General features: G+C 43.2%; 1 protein-coding gene across 1 annotated transcript; it reads left to right on the forward strand.

Annotated features, from left to right (window-relative positions):
- Positions 1 to 2,604: 2,604 nt before the first annotated feature.
- On the forward strand, positions 2,605 to 12,302 carry got1l1 (glutamic-oxaloacetic transaminase 1 like 1; the record flags this gene model as incomplete). Its single annotated transcript, XM_083645393.1, has 8 exons — positions 2,605 to 2,770; positions 6,570 to 6,751; positions 7,430 to 7,553; positions 8,522 to 8,739; positions 8,841 to 8,991; positions 10,857 to 11,022; positions 11,379 to 11,521; positions 12,163 to 12,302. 8 exons carry the CDS (start codon positions 2,605 to 2,607, stop codon positions 12,300 to 12,302), a joined length of 1,290 nt encoding a protein of 429 aa, XP_083501519.1.
- Positions 12,303 to 20,841: the final 8,539 nt, after the last annotated feature.

Raw genomic sequence — 20,841 nt, forward strand, 5'->3', positions numbered from 1 at the left:
TGTGTGGGGGTTTTAATTGATCAAAGAACTTGGTTGGTCATATTGGCATGTGCAACACACTAGATTGGAAATGTGCAGGATATTAAAGTTGAGTTTGGAGTTGAGTCGTGTGGTCGGGAGCCAGTGTTGCAGCACATTTCTAACAGTTAGGATTATTCTCAGAACAAACACAGTGCATGTGAGACATGCTGGCACAAAACTCAGATTTAGCAGCTGGGCAGTCTCTGATCCCTTAAATCAGTGGTTTTCAAAGTGGGATCCGGGGACCGCCAAGCGTCCTTGGGGGGTTCCAGGGGATCCCCAGCAAAATAATTTATTTATACTAGAATTCCAACCATAAGTAACACAGTGACAGAATGTATGACTATTTTGGTCATAGGTTTCATAATAAAACATCTAAAAGTGTGACAATCCTCCCAGCCTGCACTCATTGGGCTTAAAATGACCTTCAGACCATTCAGTCTCTCTCCCTCCTCACCGATGCATCAATAGACCAGAAAGCAATGAGCAACGCATGCAATAAGGGCACAATACTTATTCTCAAATGGAAAACCTCTCAATTCACTTTCACTATCGTTATCACCATTTTTTTTAACTTACACATAAAGCCCACAGCCAAAGGTCACGTCAGACACATTCCCTGGCTGGCAGGTTCTGGAAAGGCATTCTGGGAAATGTAGGAAATCACAAACAGATTTAGAAATGGAAGAGGCAGGTTTGAGGGAAAGCGGCAACAAGAAGGTAAATTACAACACTACATCACAATATAACTCTTGGAATGCACTTAGCATCACAGATTGATGATACATGACAGAGAATCTGAAGGAGGGAATTTTCCTTTCAGATCAAGTTGGCCTAAACAAAAATAAACAGAGATTCATCAAAGGCTGGCTTGGTGAGCAATAGCTTGTAACGTCCAACATCATGTGTTCAGGTTCAGCTCACAACGGTTGGTGGTCCCAAGCAAATGATTCATTGCTAATAATGGCACTGACATAAAACATTATACACAAGAAGGCAGATAGGCCTCTTACCCCAGCTAATTGACAAGTCTAATGGCTAGCTACTGCCATCTAGTGCAGCGATTTGTAATTACTAGCTTCATAAACATAATACTGTATATAGCTTATACAGCTGTTCTCTGCCATAATAATGCAGGGTGTAGCTGTACAAGGGTTTTCTTTGATTTTGAGGTTCACCAAGCTGCAAATAATGCTACTCCTACCCTGACAACTGACAACTCTGCCTTCAGTCACCTGCTTCAGAAATAATTTGGGTTGAGGTAGGGCAACATCACACTGCACTATACATACGACATAATACACAATACACTGTATATTAAAACAAATGTGTCTGTTTTACCACATCTGTGTGTGTCTTCTTTGGCTCAACACAGCCTATGTGTTTCTTTTCAACACAACATAGTTAATGACAATTATACATTTTCAGTTTTTGAACATACTGTATAATTATGTTGTGTTGAACAGTAATACAAATAAATGTGTGTTGTCCCAAAGAAGATAGGCTACACGTCTTAAAAATGACCTACTGGCCTGCTGTAGGCTAATGGATTTTTATCTGACTGAGTGTGTGTGTGTGCTGTACGTGGTGTGAAGTGGACACAGTCTACGTTGATGCACTGAATGCATCATCTGAAGTTAATTATGAAGGCTAGATGGCTGAAAGGTTTAATCTCTGTGATGTAACATTTGCAGCAGGCCAGCAGCAGAAGCGGACAATCATCCACTTCTCACATCTACGTCAGCTCGGGTTTTGATTTTAAGAATGTCGAGTTTTAAGAATGTTCCACCCACTAGCCCTTAGTTCCTTTTGAAAATGAATCAATCCCTTCTTCCCTGATGATGGATGTTTGTTTCAACCTTAAAGGAACACTCCGCTTATTTTCAACCAGCTTTGTATCATTAGAACATCAGTAGTATATCAGAAAACTGTAAACGGTTTTGAAGTCTGTCATTTAATTTGACAGTTATTGAGTGTTAAAGTGTGGTCCACACTAACTCAAATGAATAACTCATTAACTCAAATCAACTCTCAATAACTGTCAAACTATTCATCATTCATCTAGTTTGACAGTTATTGAGAGTTGATTTGAGTTAATGAGTTATTAATTTGAGTTAGTGTGGACCAGTGATGTCACTGGTCCACACTTTAACACTCAATAACTGTCAAATTAAATGACAGACTTCAAAACCGTTTACAGTTTTCCGATATACTACTGATGTTCTAATGATACAAAGCTGGTTGAAAATGGGCAGAGTGTTCCTTTAATGAATCTGACTAATTTAAGGTCAGCAGAAAGATGCATCATCACTGTGTATAACTTTACTCTGTCTGAAGCAATAATACTACCAGGGCCTTGGATTGCTAACACAACTGAGTGATAAAATGCTTATTTCATTTCCTAACAGGCTATTTGATTAACTCTAGCTCACAGATTAGCCTGACAGATAAAGCCATCCATCACAAACATGTTGCCAGGTTACAGTAACTAGCCAAGCCTACCCTACGTGCTGTAGCTTAGCAGCCATCCCCAAACAAAAGCCTCGCAGCTTGCCCGGGCAGATCGCATGATAAAGGTTCAAGATGAGCAGCCAACTCGACAACAACAGTGACGCAGCAGGGGTCAACCAAAGTGTCGACCTCTCCGTGTTTATCAATACTCACCCTGCGGCGGTGAATGCTGAAACAAAGCTGCTTTCTGCCTACGAGAAAGACGCTCACACCAGCAAAGTTTACCTGGCGGGGAAAGGTGAGTCACGCTGGTCCATGAAATAATTTATTGGACCTCGATCCTCCCTCCACCCAAAGGGTCCTTGCGCAATGTCCTTGCATCCATCCCGGTGTCGCGTGGAGGTGACTTCCATGCTTGGGGCTCTCTTCTGGCTCATGGAAGCCGACTTTGGTGCTTAAAATCCGGGTGACCTCGAAACCTGAGGATCTCTCCTGGCTTTATGGAGGGGGGTGCAAATCTTGGCGGTTTGTACCTGCCGAGATTTGCGCCTGTTTAACAGCCCCAAAATATGGTGGGGGTGTGCAATTCTGGCGGGGGTGCAAAACTCGGCATGACACCGGAAGCGAGCGGTCATGAAATTTCCCACTTGTCAACTGTTTTCACTTTTCAGTTTCGATGAGGTGTTGTGATTGATTGTTAGCATACTCTGTGTTGTCACACAGCTAGCAGCATGACTGTTTTGGTTTACCCCGCTCGCCGGACGCTTCTGGCTCATACTGAGCGCATTAGCGCTAATGCGCTCAGTATGAGCCAGAAGCGTCCGGCGAGCGGGGTAAGTTTTGGTCACATCTAGTCACATCACAACATGCAACAGGCTATTTGCGTTGTGAGATAATGCCAGTCTACTTTTCATGCATGCTATTTTGAAAATGCCCAAGAGTTGCTGCACACAGGGCCCCGGCCCTGCACATCTGGGGGCCCTAAGCAGGATCAGTTTGGGTGTATATACACTTAGCCTATATTACAATTATTTTAAGCAGAGATACCCATGTGGACTCTTTGGATTCACAAGAGTCTCAGCTTTCTTGCCATACCCAATTTCTACAATTCCATGACTGTAAAGCACCACAGTGTGCAGAAATATGGATAGAAAAAAAAGACTAAAATGTCATCTTTTCACTGCATGCTGTCTTTCGGATCCTGGAGCTCTTAAACCCTATGTAGGCTAGCTGATTATGTCACACATGACATGGCTGTAAAGACTCCTGTGGTTCTAATGAGTCCAATGTCATCTTTTATATTTTGTATCACTTGTATGTACTTTGGAATTGAAAAACTTTTACCTTTACCATATTATTATTACTCTGTAAAGCACTTTGAACTGCCCCCATCAGTGCAGGAAATATACTAGAAAAGCTGCCTTGCCTTGCCTACTGTGCTGAAAATAAGTGTCAGACAATGCTAACTACAGTCCTATTCAAGCCATAAGCCATGTGGAGCGCTGACCACATAACAGAGGGTTCCATTTAAAGCCACTTTCATCCAGCCTCCATGCCTCTTTGCTACTGTACATGGGGGCAGCAACAGGAACAGAATGAGTGGACATTATAATAAGAGGGAAATGAGTGACATTAAGGAAGGGTCGCAGCTTGATAGCTGTCAAGTCTAAAGGTGCACCCCGCAGCTACCATGCAGGGTGCTGGCACACCAACTGGAGCAATTTGGGGTTCAGTGTCTTGCCCAAGGACACTTCGACATGCAGACTGGAGGAGCCGGGAATCGAACCACAGACGTCTTTTGTCCAAAGCGATTAGTGGACGACCCACTCTACCTCCTGAGCTACAGCCGCATCTCAAAGTGCTTATAACGACACAAAGAGACCAAGCTAAAAATAAAGAAACATGTCCATGACACCAGGTTCAGTTAGCGAGAGAGAAAAGCATACTGTAGACTGTGGAATCAAGTCACCAAATTGAACAAAAGAGATTGAATTGAATAGAAAAAGAGAGAATTCTATCAGCAAAGAATAAAAGGAGTCTAACAGGGCTGCCTGTCTGTATCAGCAATGCATTCCTGTCTCAGGGTTATTGCTAGCAGAGGGGAGAAATATACCCTGGTTGATAGCTAGTTATGTGTCTCTGCATGTGTGAGATGTCTTATGACTAATAGCTCATACCATTAATTATGTGTATGCAATTATAGCTTATTGATTATTAAATGCCAATCAATTGAACTTTAATTTTCGACAAAAAAAGCTATAGATACAGTCGGTCATGTTACTTCCGGTATACCGTGTGTGTGTGTGTGTGGGGGGGGGGGGGGTATGGGAGGATTTCCCCCATGCTGACCCATTGACTGAATGTATGCAATGTGTTGAATGATATTATGGGTAGAATACCTTTTTACTCATTACCCTGTTCTCTTTGATCAAATTGGATTTTGTTCTGATCTTCATCCGTACAGGACTAGAACAGCCACTGCTGGACTACTTTCATTACCGTGCCCTAGAACTAATGCAATGAAGAATACTCTATTATATAGAGCCTTTTCCTTATGGAACACACTTCCTCTGGATCTTCAAAACATTCCTGGGAAGATAGAACTAAAATCACTTTTTAGTCTGCACCTCTTTTACCATTACTATTTGGTTATCTAAATTCCTACCATGGAGCAAGCTAGCATAACAATGGTGGTACCTACCTATTCTCCTGAATGTCTAGTTTCTGCCACTAATACCAGTCCAGAAGCTCAGCTCTAGCTTAAAATTTGAGCGTGTGAGAGCCTGCCAAAACCAGACCTCTGCCATCTTCTTCCCATCTTCCATCTTCTTCCCTGACGGCTGCGGGGCCCTAAGCAGCTGCTTAGTTTGCTTATAGGGAGGGCCGGCTCTGGCCGCACACCTTTCTGCTCTTAGCCAGCTAGCAAAATGGGTTTTGTTTTCAAAAATAATACAATAAAAGCAAAATATATGATTGGAGGACAAGACAAAGATATAATATTTATTGTTGGAATAGCCTCCTCCTAACCCCCCCTCCATATACCAGTATTATTATGCCACATAGAAGAGTTAACGCTAACGTACAAACATCATCTGAAACTGGGAACTTGAAGATTAGATGCTTATTGTTTATTGTTTATTTGCACAAAGAAAAAATGAATAACAACAGATAGTACAAGTATCTTGATACAAAGAAAATTGTGCAGGTGAGGGAAAGAAACCCGGAAGGGCTTATAGAATCTCACCTTATGCAGATCAGCACTGTGTTTCAAAGTTTGTCTAGTCATACATCTCTACTAAACCTTGTGTTTTTGGTTAGGCATCTATTCAAATGGTCACAGGTCATTTTATAGCCTGGTGAGGTCATACAAGTTTCAAAAAATGGCCTCACACTACTATGGGGACTAACATCATCACATCATTGGTCTCACTGAATGCAATTCCAAGACTGTTTAGGGACCCCAGTATGCAGAAATATTCAAATAGAGTATAGGCAAAAATAACATACACTTAATAACTTATACTGCAGTGCACGCAAAAACTGCATGGTTTTCACCAAAACCTGCATGGGATTAGCATAAAGTGGGCATATCTGTAAAGTGGAGACTTGAAAATGGCCATGCCATGTTTTTCCCTTGCAATTTTTTTTGCCTAACTTTGGAGCATTGTTTACCCCCCTTCGTGACAAGCTAGCAAGACAATGGATGCCTTAGGTCTTCTATATCATAATGATACCACCAATCTTCACTCTAGCAGTAAAAATGAGCCCCCGACACCCTCTGAAGGACAGCGATGTCAGCTGCGCCCGCCGTCATCTGGGAGGAGTTAAACAAAAAATACCCAGGAAAAAATACATTGGACATGACCTCGTGTCCTCAATGTACAGAGTACAGACATGACAGAATGTTCTCAGACCGGCTTTTAGTTGAATAAAACTTACAGTAATAACGCGGCTATTATAACGCCTTCCTACCTCTTCCTACTCCAGTCATGTCCTTTCTCTGTCTCTTGACTTCACCTTCATTTCTTGATAATGGTGTTTCGCAGTTCATGTTTTGCTGGATGATTGAACATAAATGATTTGTCTTCTTTTCATAGAATATCTCAGTGAGCAAGGACAGACTTTTGTTCTGCCTCTTGTTGGAAAACTCAAGCAACAGATAAGCGCTGATCCTACACTTTGTCCAGAGTATCCGTCTTCCCTTGGCCTGACCGAATTCACCAGGAGAGCCACAGAGTTTGCTTTGGGGAAGAACTCGCCTGCTATATTGGAGAACAGGGTAATCTGAACTGAACAGAGCGGTATATAACTTATTAGAGCTGACATACTACACCTTGGTACTTACACATAGACACTTCAAGGTGAAACCGTCTGTAGCTAATCTTCCCCAAAATTGACACTGTCATAGAGAGGCAAAGTGAACGTCACTTCCTGCTTCAGCACTGTACCGGAGTTTTTCTTCCGCAATTTATTTTCCCATAGACATTTCGTAAAATGCCTATAAAAATAGTTTTACTCGGTCAAACCAAACGGTTCAGCTATATTTAGAATCGGGAGAGACCGTAGAACATTTCACTCTGACCAAAACTTTAAAAAACAACATTGAAAAAACATTTTCTTTAAACCCGCATTTTTTTTTAACGTTTTGGTCTGAGTGAAATGTTATGTGGTCTCTCCTGTTTCTAAATATATCTGAACCGTTTGGTTTGAACAAGTAAAACTATTTTTATACGCATTTTACGAAATGTCTATGAGAAAATAAATGGCGGATGAAAATCTCTGGTACAGTGCTGAAGCAGGAAGTGACGTTGCACTTTGGCTCTGTATTCTCAGAAGCAGTGTGCAACGAAACCTATAATTGGCCTGTCTTGTGTATACAGCCAGCAGCAACAAACTCAGATCAGATCAATGGGAAATCTGTGCTTCTGTCCTCTTGGTATTGCCTGCCTTGCTGCAGGTGCTGGGTGTCCAGACTGTTGGTTGCACTGGTGCCCTGCGTCTGGGAGCGGAGCTCTTGAGACACTGGTATGATGTGAGTGCTGCTTGGTGTGGCCCGGTCTATCTTTCTTCCCCTTGTGATGGTAAGTTAAACCTCACTGCCTACTGACAGCATTTGAAGATACTGTCATCTACTGTACAACCAGCTATTTATTTGACTTCAACAAATTACCATAGTGCATAACTTATGTTTTTGTGTTCTTGTTTAGCATGCTGATGGAAAAAATGTGTTTGGAACTTTACTAACCCATTGAAAATATATTAGATTAGATGACACCTTAATTATTTCTGCGGGGCAATTGGACGATTGCAGCAGCAAATAGTACTTGTCTTGGACACATCAAAGGAAAATAGGATATACAAAATAATAGTACATACACATATGCCACCAAGTGGATGAATATAAAATGTGCAAAAAAAGTGTGGATTCTAGCAAAAACAGGTATGCAAAACAGCAGCTGTAGATATGCATTGAGAGAGTTTATAGTTGGGTAATTTCCAGCAGTTCCATGACCGTGGACTGCAGAGATTCAAGTGGTCACGGAACTGACCGAAATGACCCAACTATTATATTTGACTTCACTTTACAGATGGAGATAATATTTTCATATGGAGGAATCCATATACAGAAACAGCATGTCCAAGAATGTAGAGAATGTAGAGGAAATTTGACAATGTGCAAGAAACATCTCAGCAAAGTACTTTACAGACAGAAATCATATGTATAGACCTGTCCTGCACATTTAGGAACCCTCCAGAAAAGATGGCAATGTGCAAATTGAATACTCAAATCAGAACATGTTGCAAATGCAAACACATTTTTACCGCCTCAGAATACAGTTTTAAAAACACTTTAAAATGAAACAATAGTCTTGTAATGATGAATCATGAAATGTCAGAATGAATGAATGAAAAAGACAGTGATGGTATCGCAGTATTTCAACAGAGGATGTCACACTGCAGTCACAGTTTGGGATTTAAATTGGGGTTGATGCAGAAAAGTTCATCCTGCTTTAGGTATCTAATGTAATCACTTTGCTTGATCCTGCAGATTCGCTGGCTCCTATCTTCCAGGCAGCGGGGATCCAAGACATCCGTCCGTACTATTACTGGGATGACGAGCAGCGAGGCGTTTGTTTGGAGAAGCTCCAGGAGGATCTTGAGAGGGCTCCGGAGCAGAGCGTCATCGTTCTGTCTGCTTCGGCCCACTGCCCAACTGGAGCAGACCTCTCACAGAAGGACTGGGTGCTGATCACACAGCTCATGATGGTATCTGTGCTCTTTAAGAAGAATATCATCTTTTATCAGGCTATAGTTCTTCACTGCCGTCTGATTGTCATCCTTTCCGTTTCTCCCCACTCTTTCAACAGAGGCGCAGGCTGTTCCCTTTCTTCTTGCTGCCTGCACATGGGCTCTGCCGTGGGGATCTGGAGCGGGACGCCTGGCCCGTGCAGCACTGTGTGTCGCTGGGGATGGAGCTCTTCTGCGCTCAGTCTTTCTCCCACTGCTTTGGGTTGTACGGTGAGAATGTGATGTTTAAAGGCCCAGACGCACCAAACTTTTATTTATTTATTTTGTTTAACCTTTATTTAACCAGGTAGGTTTTATTGAGAACCAGTTCTCATTTACAATGAGTGCGTTTACATGCAAACAATAAACAGTTTATTAGCGGATTTCTGGAGTTACCTGATTATTCAAATGGTCATGTAAACAGCATAAACCGATAAGCTTTATCCGTTTATGGCCGTTATCGGGTTATGAATAAACCGATAAACATACCTTTTTGGCCAATAACCTGTCTTTTGAGTGCATGTAATGACATCACAACAGTATAATCCTAATGTTAATTTAAAATTAAATATTCTTCTAAATATGGATAAAAGTCCAAAAAACATAAAATTTTCTTCGACGCTACCCTTGCGGGCAGCGTCGAGATTCCATTCCTTACAGCACCCCCTACTTAATAATAGTTCCAGCGCGGCTGCGAAAATGTGGTGGCGCATTGTGTCAAGTGTACATATAATGGCTCGGGGAACGGTCCGGCCCCCAGCCCCTTAGGTTTCTGACAATGTGGCCCCCTGAACAATTTAGTTGAATAGCCCTGGTCTAATGCATCCAGTCCAGCAGACTTATGAGTGTCCAGGCTGAGCAGCTCCCCAAGTACCTCAGACTCCCGTATTGGCTGAAAGGAGAAGAGGGGGGAACCTAAGGCAGGTCAGTGGGTGACAGAGGCTAGGTTGACAGGAGAGCAATTAGGAGTACTGGAATTGTCATCATAGGCACAGCCGGCTTTGACAAAGTGTCTATTGAAGTGGTCCACCATTTTGGATTTGTCTGTGACAACAACACCGTCATATTTAATTACAATGGGCAGATGGGAAGGCATATTTTTCTTTTCCATTGTTTTGATGGTATTCCAAAATGTTCGGGGGTCAGTACCATTAGCAGTCAGTTGCTGTTTGAAATAGCTCGATTTTGCCTGTCTAATAGACTGAGTACATTTGTTTCTTAAAGCCCTGTATGATTGCCACTCAGATGTTTTGTTAGAGCTATTTGCTCTACACTATAGAGTGTGTTTTTGGCGAATAAGCTCATACAGGTCAGGACTGAACCAGGGGCTGAAAGATCTAGGGCAGGCATCTTGAGGCGGCTATTATTTCTAGATTTTTGTTGATTCAATTGGTCTTCTTCCCCCCAATATGAGTGGGTATGTAGAAGGTTTTTCAACTCATTTTTTTAAACACAGATGACGGGTAGGCACAGCTGTGTCCTCCACTGTGAATAGCAAATGCATCATTGATAATGTCATGGTAACCTTTTCCATTACATTTCAATTTTATTTTCTCAAGTTGAGTTGAATACAGTTTTGCCAGAATTTCCCTACGGGGATGAATAAAGTACTCTATCTATCTATCTATCTATCTATCTATCTATCTATCTATCTATCTATCTATCTATCTATCTATCTATCTATCTATCTATCTATCTATCTATCTATCCATCTATCTATCTACAACTTGTACTAGGGATGAAACGGTAGCCTAATTTCACCTCCAAGTCAGCTTTCAAGGAACATATCATGGACATTTTCACTGACACCTGCAACTGCCTAAACTAGCACTTGCCTCCTGCCTGTCTGCTCCGGCTGTTTTTATTGTTTTGTTTTTGTTTTTTTGTATTTGCTCTGTTTGTCTTGCCGTGTTTTAACTGTGTTTTAACTTGTTTTAACTTTGTATTTATTTTACCCCCTATTCCTCAAAAGGCGTGTCTTTTGCCAGGTCGCCATTGTAAATAAGAATTTGTTGTTGTTGACTAAGCTGGTAAAAAAAAAAATACTTGAACACATTTCCTTATATTAGCCTCATCTTTCCACTCCCGTCCTGCAGGTGAGGGTGTGGGACACCTGCTGTGTGTCTTAAAGCAGAACTCCATCCTCTTGGCTGTGCAGTCTCAAGCTGAGAAACTGGTCCAAGCGCTGTGGGCCCAGCCATCTGTAGGAGGAGCACGCGTCGTTGCGACGGTGCTCAGTAACCCTGCCCACCTGGTTGAGTGGTGAGTCACATGCAACTTGAAGGTATTCACAGAATGTGGCCTTGGTCTTGGCTGCCACACCTACTTCACATCTCCTTTCTGTGCCATGTCTGTCTCAGTATGCATGTTCACCCTGCAATGTCTGGTGCTCTGCTTATGGCCCAAATTACATGGTAGAAAATAAAATACCATACCACTACTGTCAGCACACCATTAAAACATTAATGGTGTGTGTATTGTAAACATAAAATATTTGTACTTTTTAAAGGATAATGGGAACCTAAGTGATTGGTTGACACAACTTACAACTGTGTCAAACAGTTTTGCCGAGTTGTTCCGTGGGATATTGGAGGCATTGAATCAGTTGTATCTCCCAGGCAGGAGGCAGTGAAGCACATTGTGGAGAGATGCATGCTGATCAGAGAGAGGTTGAGAGAAAGATTGAGGCTTCTGGGATCTCCGGGATGCTGGGACCACCTGACTCAGCAAGGTGGACTGTACTGTTGCACAGGTTTGAACGGTGAGGAGCAAACAGATTCTACCGTGTTCCACTTTCACCATCAGATGACCTCTAGGATGAGGTGAAGATCACCAATGTTCTGGAGCAGGCAAAACAAGTCAACAAGCATCTGAAAAGAACAAGACAGAACATGCTTTTATCTTTAATAACAGCATTTGTCAGCACTTGCTTTCTTTCACTTGATTGATCCTTTGAAATCGATAATTGGCTTTTTACATTCTATATATAAATGACATGTAAATGTGTCATTTTCAAATTGAGTCTGTCGCCTTTCACGCCTTGCATGGATGAGATATACAATTACTGCAACTCGCCAGTCGCCCACACAAAAAACACGTTATGAGATATGGCTGGATTTCATGGTCTGTTGTACTCCTCTAGGCTTGTAAACTTTCTTGTTCAACTTATCACAGAGAAAGTATTCATTATTGACGTGCCATCATCAAAAGGATTTGTAGGTAATAGGTTTTACAGAACCTTTTCAGAAACATAAATTCACATTAAGCACAAACAACTGATTATTCTATCTGTTATTTCCAATCTAGCAAACTTTAAAAAAAATCCACGGCGACACTGGCCAATGTCGCCGTGTTAATTGTTAATTTCTGTTAATTGCTTTTGTGTTTTTCCTTCTGCTGCAGGTCAGCAGGTAGAGTTTCTGTCACAGAGGAGACACGTCTACCTGCTTCCTAATGGCTGCCTAAATGTGAGTGCAATCAACAGCCGTAACCTGGACTACGTAGCTGAGTCCATCCATCTGGCTCTGACCGCTCCACTCTGATGACTCAAACACATACAGACAAAAATCATTGTAAACCAGTTGTTGGATTTCATGTTGGTGCTAGTTTTCTGTAGTTTGCCAGAATCTAGGGCATCTTCTCATGTGAGATTCAGGTGTTGATGTGTTTCAGCGAGTTAAAATGGGTTTCAACTGTCAGTTGTGCTGGTTTCGGCCACCCCAGTAGCCTATATTTATTCAGGGAGTGATGGTGAGGCCAGAAATTGAGATGATGGTGAGATGTTGTGTACCGTAGATGCAATTTTAGAGGAGTGAAGCTAAAGTGAGCATGTATGTCTGAGGGGGTGTGAGTCATTTCAGATTAAATGGGCTCATAAAAATGTTGTTCTCGTTCAAACCACTGTCAGATGCATAAGATATTGAAAAAAATAAAAGGGGTCTGCTTAAGGGAGAATATGAAAGAAACTGATCTTGCCTAAAGCCAGAATAACAAGACCATTACTTTATATTACATTATTACATTTTGTTAGATTTGTGTCAATGTAGAACTGAACTATTCTTTGGTCTGATGTCTTTAATGTCGCTATCAACATTTTCCCCACTATATTATATATATTCCCCACAGTACACTCAAATATTGCTAATTTTTACCTCTTCACAATGCAAGTTGCTCAGAATTTCACATTTGCATGTCTGAAATACATTTAAACACAGCCAAGAAGCTTATTGAAACAAATATGCCTCGTGATTATAGAAAAACTTGTGCACCCCATTTTGCCATTGAAATGTAAAAAAACAAAATCTAGATTTTAGTTTTAATTATGACGCCGCAATAGATACAGTCGGTCTGTATGGGAACGCCCACAAAATGTTACTACGGCTGGCGTGCGAGTGGGGTAAAACCCCCCATATATCTCAATGGGCTGACTCACCAAAGGAAAGTGCTGCGGCTCTACACTACAGGATTGGGGATTCTAGAGCAGGTACATAGACGTCTGTCCAGATGTGTATTTTCTGCGGGGTTTGAATCACCGAGCCTGTCTGCCTGGGCTGGGCTAGCAGCTAAATGGTAACTATGCTGAATGGGGAGAGCGGGAGGAGGTAGTTACCCCACCCTGACCACGCCCCCAGCCAGCTACCCAAGCGTCTATGACGAGACATTGACTGTGTCTATTGCACTTATTGATTTTGATTTATTTCTAGGTAGGACTGGCTCAGTGGCTGTGATAGTTATATACCGTAAGCTGATTCCCTTACACCAGTGTGTTAGCCACTAGACTGTAATGAACAAGGAGTAGGCTACTCCTTGGGGTGACTGGGGGTCGACCAACATTGTGTTGTGACAATGACTGAGATAGAAGCCGATATTTCTTCTAAAACCTGCTGTATTCACCCCTTCATCATGTGCCAGGTCTGTAGAACATTTCTCCTCTATTGTCTTTCAGTTTCTTCTCTGTCCTCTATGTATGATGTAACATATGTGAATTTAGTAAAAGCCAAGGAGAAACAGTGTGTTTGCACGGCCGTATAATTTGTTGTTACAGGTTACACACAGCTGATGTGCAGACACCATCACTCAATGAAGCTGGTGAAAACAGCCTGAGGCAAAGCTTTAGAGGTGACGATAAGCCTCGGGCAAGTGCACCTCTGTCACTGACCATTAACAGAAAGGATGCACTCCAGCTCCATGGATTCCGCCTAGTTGCCATGAACATCGCCCACATGTAAAGCCCAGATATATGTGCTTGGAGAAAGGTGGTGTTGTGTGCACAGCAGATCCCAGCCGCTATTATAAGACAACTGGGTTTACTGAGTCAATAACCTTGACTGCAGTATTTACACCTCCTCATTCATCTTCAAAGTGACTCAGATGCACTCAAGCATGAATTAAAATGTGCACGTACACCAAGGTCTGCTAACGCACTCGTGTGATAATTGTACTTCATGCCCTTCTCTTGACTATCATGGTATGAAGTTGATATTTTGCCCAATATTGCAGTAAAGAAAGACTGGGAGGGGATCCATCCGCCATTGTAATTTAAAGTGGCAAAAACGCAGCACCAGAAACAAAAATCACTTCACTTTGAATCTAAATTAAATTCATATTTAGCTATTTGAGATGTCGTTATCTGGAGGCTGTGTTGCGCACACCAATGCTTCCACTTTGGGTGAACACTTAGAATTTCATTTGTATTGATTTCATTGGAGAGTTCACTTCCACTGCAGCAAGAAACATTTCCAGATTATCTCAATTTTCTAGAAAGCACAGCTAAATACTGTTTTCCTACAGATGTCGGTGAGTAATACTTGTCTTGTCTATGTGGCCAGGGACGGAATATTGATTTCAAAGGTGTGGGGGGGGGGGGGGGGGCAAAATCATCAAAGGGGCTTTAGCTTTTTAGATACCACTGCCCGAGGTAGAACAAAACGAGACTTTCCCCCCATAATTGAAGCCCATCTAACCGAGATCCCTGAGCTTGCTGACCAGCCTGGAGGGCACTATGGTGTTGAACACTGCACTGTGGTCCACGAACAGCATTCTCACATAGGGGTCGTTCTTCTACAGGTGGGTGACGGCGGTGTGCAGGATGTGTGCAATGGCATCCGCTGTGCTCCTGTTTTCACGGTATGCAAATTGCAGAGGGTCGAGGGCAAGGGGGAGCATGGGGCAGGTGAGAGATTTAACCAGCCTCTCCATACACTTGCTAGCTATTGGCGTAAAGGCGAATGGTTGCCAGTCATTGAGGCTGGATACCTGCTGTTTGGGAATGGTGATAATTGATCCTTTTCACGGGGGCCATTTTCTGTCGAAAAGGCAAGGTAAACACCGGTGCAAGCAAAACACTAATGAGGGTTTCCAACTTCCATGATTGGAATCTGGAAACCCTCACTAGTGTTTTGCTTGCACCTGTGTTTACCCTGCCTTTTCAACACAAAATGGCCCCCGTGAAAAGGGTCTATACCAGATTTAAAACAGGTGGTGCGGAGGGAGAGGGACTGGTTGTAAATGTCTTAATACCCCCTCCAGCTGGTGGGCGCAGACTTTCAGGACACGTCTGAGGATCCCGTCTAGGCTGGCCGCCTTGCGTGGGTTGACGGCCGGCGAACATCAGCCTCAGAGATGGAAAGAGGGCGGTCTTTGTCTGCAGTGATGGCAGAGGGGGGAGGGGGGTCAGGCCGGTTTCAGTTCATCCGGGAGGGAGGGTGATGTGTTTGGGATTTGTTGTTGTCTATCCCCCTTAGAGTCAGTAACAGCATGGAGCCATTGCCATGAGCCTACTCATCTCTGCAGACTCAGGTGCCCTCAACATCCTGATACTCCTAGACCTCAGCGCAGCCTTTGATACAGTGTGTCATTCCATCCTCCTCCAAAGGTTGCACCAACTGGGTGTTGAGGGCACCGCACTGGACTGGATCACCTCCTACCTCACTGACAGACAACAGTTCATCTCCCTCTCTGGTCACACCTCCACCCTCTCCTCTGTCACGCAGGGGGTCCCCCAAGGCTCAGTCCTCGGCGCCCTGCTCTTCATCTGTTACATGCTACCCCTCGGTCACATAATCCGCAAATTCAACCTGGACTTCCACTGCTACGCCGACGACACCCAGATCTACATCAGCACAAAATCCACTGAGAACACACCCCTCACCCTCATCGAAACCTGCATCTCCACAATAAAAACCTGGCTGACCCACAACTTCCTCAAACTCAACAGTGACACGACTGAACTTCTTCTCATCTGCAACAAATCTACGCTCAACAAAACCGGACCCATCTCACTCACCATCGACAACACAACCATCACCCCCTCCACCCTGGCTCACAACCTTGGCTTCATCTTGGACCCCACCCTCTCATTTGATCCCCATGTCAACTCCATCATCCAAACTTCATATTTCCATCTCTGCAACATTGCAAAAATCAGACACTGCCTCTCCCCCCTGCTGCTGAATCCCTCATCCATGCTTTCATCTCCCATCTCGACTATTGCAACTCCCTCCTCAGTCCTCACTGGCATCACCTCCCGCTCCCTCCATCAACTCCAGTCCAGATGGTTCAGAACTCAGCCGCCCGCCTGCTCACAAACACCCGGTCCCGTGATCACATCACTCCTGTCCTCCACTGGCTCCCCATCAAAGATCACATTAACTTAAAATTACTCCTCCTCACCTACAAAGTCCTCCATAGCCTGGCGCCCCCTTATCTGACTGACCTCCTTCTCCCCCATCGCCCTAACCGTACCCACCGATCCTCATCCACTGTTCCCCTCACCGTTCCACCATCCAAACTGAAAAGCTTTGGAGATCGAGCATTCTCGAGAGCTGCACCCCGACGCTGGAATTCCCTCCCCCAGCCTATCAGAGACTCTCCTTCACTCCCCACTTTTAAATCCCGACTCAAAACCTACCTATTCTCCCAAGCTTACAACCTTAACCTTAGCCTCCTCCCCTTTTCCACTTCCCTCTCTTCTGTCTGGCCCCTGTCCCTCCCACACTCTCCCTCCCTCCCCTCTGTTTCCATATATCCCGGGCGTGGTGTATAAAGTACTCGAAAACCATACTTAAGTAAAAGTAAAGATATCTTCCCAGAAAAAGACTTTGGTAAAAGTCAAAGTCACTCATTAGAATATTACTTGAGTAAAAGTCTTAAAGTACTTGATATTTTCTGTACTTAAGTATCAAAAGTAATTTTCTGATATTAAATGTACTTAAGTATTGAAAGTAAAAAGTACAAGTAAATGCTGCAAAAAGAATCAAGCGAAAGACATGCCTGGGCTTGAGTGGAAGTCTATTTCTTCTTGACTTTTATAGCCGCTGGCAAACAACGTTATGTTGCATTACAGCCACCAAATGGAATGGCATGTGGATCGTGATTAACGTAACTTGCAAACTAGGAGCACTGATTTGCCAAACCTGATTGCTTGCAGGCTACGCAATTTCTTCTGATTTTACTTTGTAACTAAGATGCTTGGGGGAAATGTAGTGGAGTAAAAGTATCCATTTTAATTGGGAAATGTAGTGGAGTAAAAGTGAAAGTTGACATAAATAGTTGATAGGCCTATAGTTGATATAAATACTCAAGTAAAGTACAGATACTCAGAAAAAATACTTAAGTACAGTACTTAAGTATTTATACTTAGTTACATTACACGATGTGTTAGTTGTATCTGTTGCCTGTTGTGATCTTGTTTTCTATGTACTCATGTGTCAGCGTCTTTGGGTCACTGAAAAACACTTCATAAATAAAATGTATTATTATTATTATTACCATTAGCCTACAAGTGCCTCGGGTTGTTGGTGTCTACTACCCAAGTGGCCACCCACTGTTGTTCAATTCTGAGAAAATATTTGCAAAAAGGTATTTAATGGAAGCACACTGTGTTGTTCACACTTTTCATTTCAGTGGCACTGGGTGAGTCTGAGCCGTTAGCAATCTTCATAATCAAAGTGCAGTCATCCCTGCATACATGAATAAACTTTTCTAAAAAAACAAAATAATTACCGTGGAAACAGAACATTGACTACAAAAAACAACAGTAAATGGGGAGAAAGGTGTTTACTGTGAGACTATTCACAGAGTGCCCCTTGGCCCTACTGCTATTCAGAACCACAGACCTGTCTCTCTTCTCTCACTCCTTTCCAAAACCCTCGAACGAGCAGCTTCCGATCAACTTTCTCTCTATCTCTCCCAGAATTACCTCCTGGACCCTCTGCAGTCTGGTTTCAAGGCTTCTCACTCTACTGAGACAGCTCTCCATGCAGTCACAGAGGCCCTTCACACTGCTAAGGCCTCATCCCTCTCCTCTGTCCTTGTCCTCATTGACCTGTCCGCTGCTTTTGACATAGTCAATCACCAAATCCTTCTCTCCATCCTGTATGACCTAGGCATCTCAGGATCTGCACACTCCTGGTTTGCTTCCTATCTCTCTAACTGCTCATACCGGGTCTTGTGGAGAGGGTCTCTCTCCAGATCCTGCCCTCTTACCACCGGTGTGTCCCATGGCTCAGTCCAGGGCCCCTTGCTTTTCCTTCTCTATATCAGATCTATTGGCCATGTGATCTCATCTCATGGCTTTTCTTATCACTGCTACGCCGATGACACTCAGCTTTACCTTTCCTTCCCCCCCTCAGACACCCAAATCGAGGCACACATCTCTGCGTGCCTCAAAGACATCGGTGACTGGATATCTGCCCACCACCTCAAGCTCAATCTTGGTAAGACAGAGCTACTCTTCCTCCCAGGGAAAGACTGCCCTCTCACAGACCTCTCCATCTCCATTGACAATACCACTGTGCTTCCCTCCCAAACAGCTAAGAACCTTGGGGTGATCCTTGACAACCAGCTGTCTTGCTCGGTCTACATTGCTGCGACAGCACAATCCTGTAGGTTCTCCTTGTACAACATCCGCAAAAACTGTCCGTTTCTCACCAGGGAAGCGATACAACTCCTGGTCCAGTCACTTATCATCTCCCGCCTGGACTACTGCAATGTGCTTCTGGCCGGCCTTCCTGCCTCTGACATCCGACCGCTTCAGCTCATTCAGAACACTGCAGCTCGTCTGGTATTCAACCAACCCAAATTCTCTCATGTCACTCCCCTCTTCCGTGACCTTTACTGGCTTCCCATCTCAGCATACATCAAATACAAGACACTGGTTCTGGCCTACAGGGCGGTACACCAGACAGCCCCTCTGTACCTACAATCTGTGGTCAGGCTCCAAACCTCTTACCGCTCCTCCACCAGTGCAGGACGCCTCGGCCCTCCTCCGCTACGGGGGCTCAAAAGTCGCTCATCCCGTTCGCAACTCTTCTCGTCCCTGCCACCTCAATGGTGGAACGAGATCCCACCTTCGGTCAGGACGGCCGAATCACTGCCGATCTTTTGGCAAAGACTAAAAACATACCTTTTCAGGCTCCATGGGCCCTTCCTGAACTAACATCTCTCTCTCTCTCTCTCTCTCTCTCTCTCTCTCTCTCTCTCTCTCTCTCTCTCTCTCTCTCAAAAAAAAACTTTACCACTATTCCTTCAGAAGTTGTAGCTGTCATAGATTGTGTTGCATAGTTGATTTCTCTATTGCTGACAAAAATATGTTATTGTAAGTCGCTTTGGATAAAAGCGTCTGCCAAATGATGTAATGTAATGAATAATCATATCCTGCAAGTGGGAAAAACAAGCTTGTTTAGTGCAGTAGGAGCATGTGGGGAAAACGGCTGCCAACTGAAGCGATCTTGGTCAACACTGCGTCAATTTCAAAGATTTCTGTTCACATTACTTAGTTATACATAAAAAATAAAATAGGGTCCAGGTTGAAAAATACAGAAATTCTCTGGCTCATGCTGCTAATTGACATTCAATTGAATATGACTTGCCTGTGTAGCTGCCTTGTGATGTAGTTTCTTCACATTTAAAATCGCTTTTCTCTTTTCTCTTCTTTTCTGCACACGCTGTAGAGTGTTGAGCACCAAGGGGCAATCAGCATCCACATTCCCAGATTCAATGAAAAGTGCCCAGCCACTGGCCGATAAGGATAAATATACCCATGCTGGGTTGTCCCTTTTTGTTTGATGTACCTTAATTTGCCTGTGCTTGTCAGGTGAACTCCAGCACAAGTAGTTTACTGCATTCCCTTTGAACTACATTATACAACTGGTGGTGTTGGTGCATAGAGAACAAGTGATGCATTTGCTCTTTGCCCAAATAGATCTGTTTGCTTGTAAACCGAGTAAATTGCTAGAGCAACAAAAAATAATAATCTCCAACAGCCGACTAGTTTAGCAATGGGCAAATTAGGCCTTTCTGTAACGTCAAACATCTACTACACACTGCTATGATTCATGGCCCTATGGATTTGGGAACGCACAATTAGTCCTTGCATGCCCTGCAATTTGTAAACATTTTATACAGGCAGTTGGGGATGGGAGACACGGACACGGACACGGTCAAGAGAAGAGGATTTTGCTACATGTATCTGAGAGACATATTGTCAGGGCATCTTTGCCAGACCCTTCTTCTTATTTGTTTCGGTAGGCTTTTCGATTATTAACTTCCCGCCTGAGCCTATTCTGTATGCTGTTCACAACCAACAGAAAAATATGTTTGACACATCCCAGTGAAGCATATTTCATGCAATTTTGGTTGGGACACGCCAATGTACTTTATGTTTGCATGTCCAGTACAATGATTGCTGCGTGAGGAAAAGTTTGATGTTGATTTCTTCTAGCAAAATGAACATAATGTTTTTCTTTGGTTTTGTTGGTTAGCTGGCACAAAGCTTGTAGGACTGAATGAGAGCCAAACCTTCCCTGATAAGTCTGTAATATTTCTGCTTTTGGGGGGCAAATAGGCCTATCCATTGTTGGCACTTTTGCAACCAGCAACAATAGAGGCACAGAGATTTTGGCTGGTTTGGCAAGTAGCATATAGGTGATATAATTTACATTGGAATTCTGTTTGATTCTATGCTGAAAACCAGAGAGAGAGAGTTTTGTGAAATTAGTGAAATTCCCTCAATGTTATAATAATTTAGGTACTTCTACATTAACAGGGCCTTTGTTAAATTATCCGTAAAAAGTTAATCTG

Source organism: Poromitra crassiceps (assembly GCF_964638095.1).
Source record: "Poromitra crassiceps genome assembly, chromosome: 10".
Lineage (NCBI taxonomy): Eukaryota > Metazoa > Chordata > Actinopteri > Beryciformes > Melamphaidae > Poromitra > Poromitra crassiceps.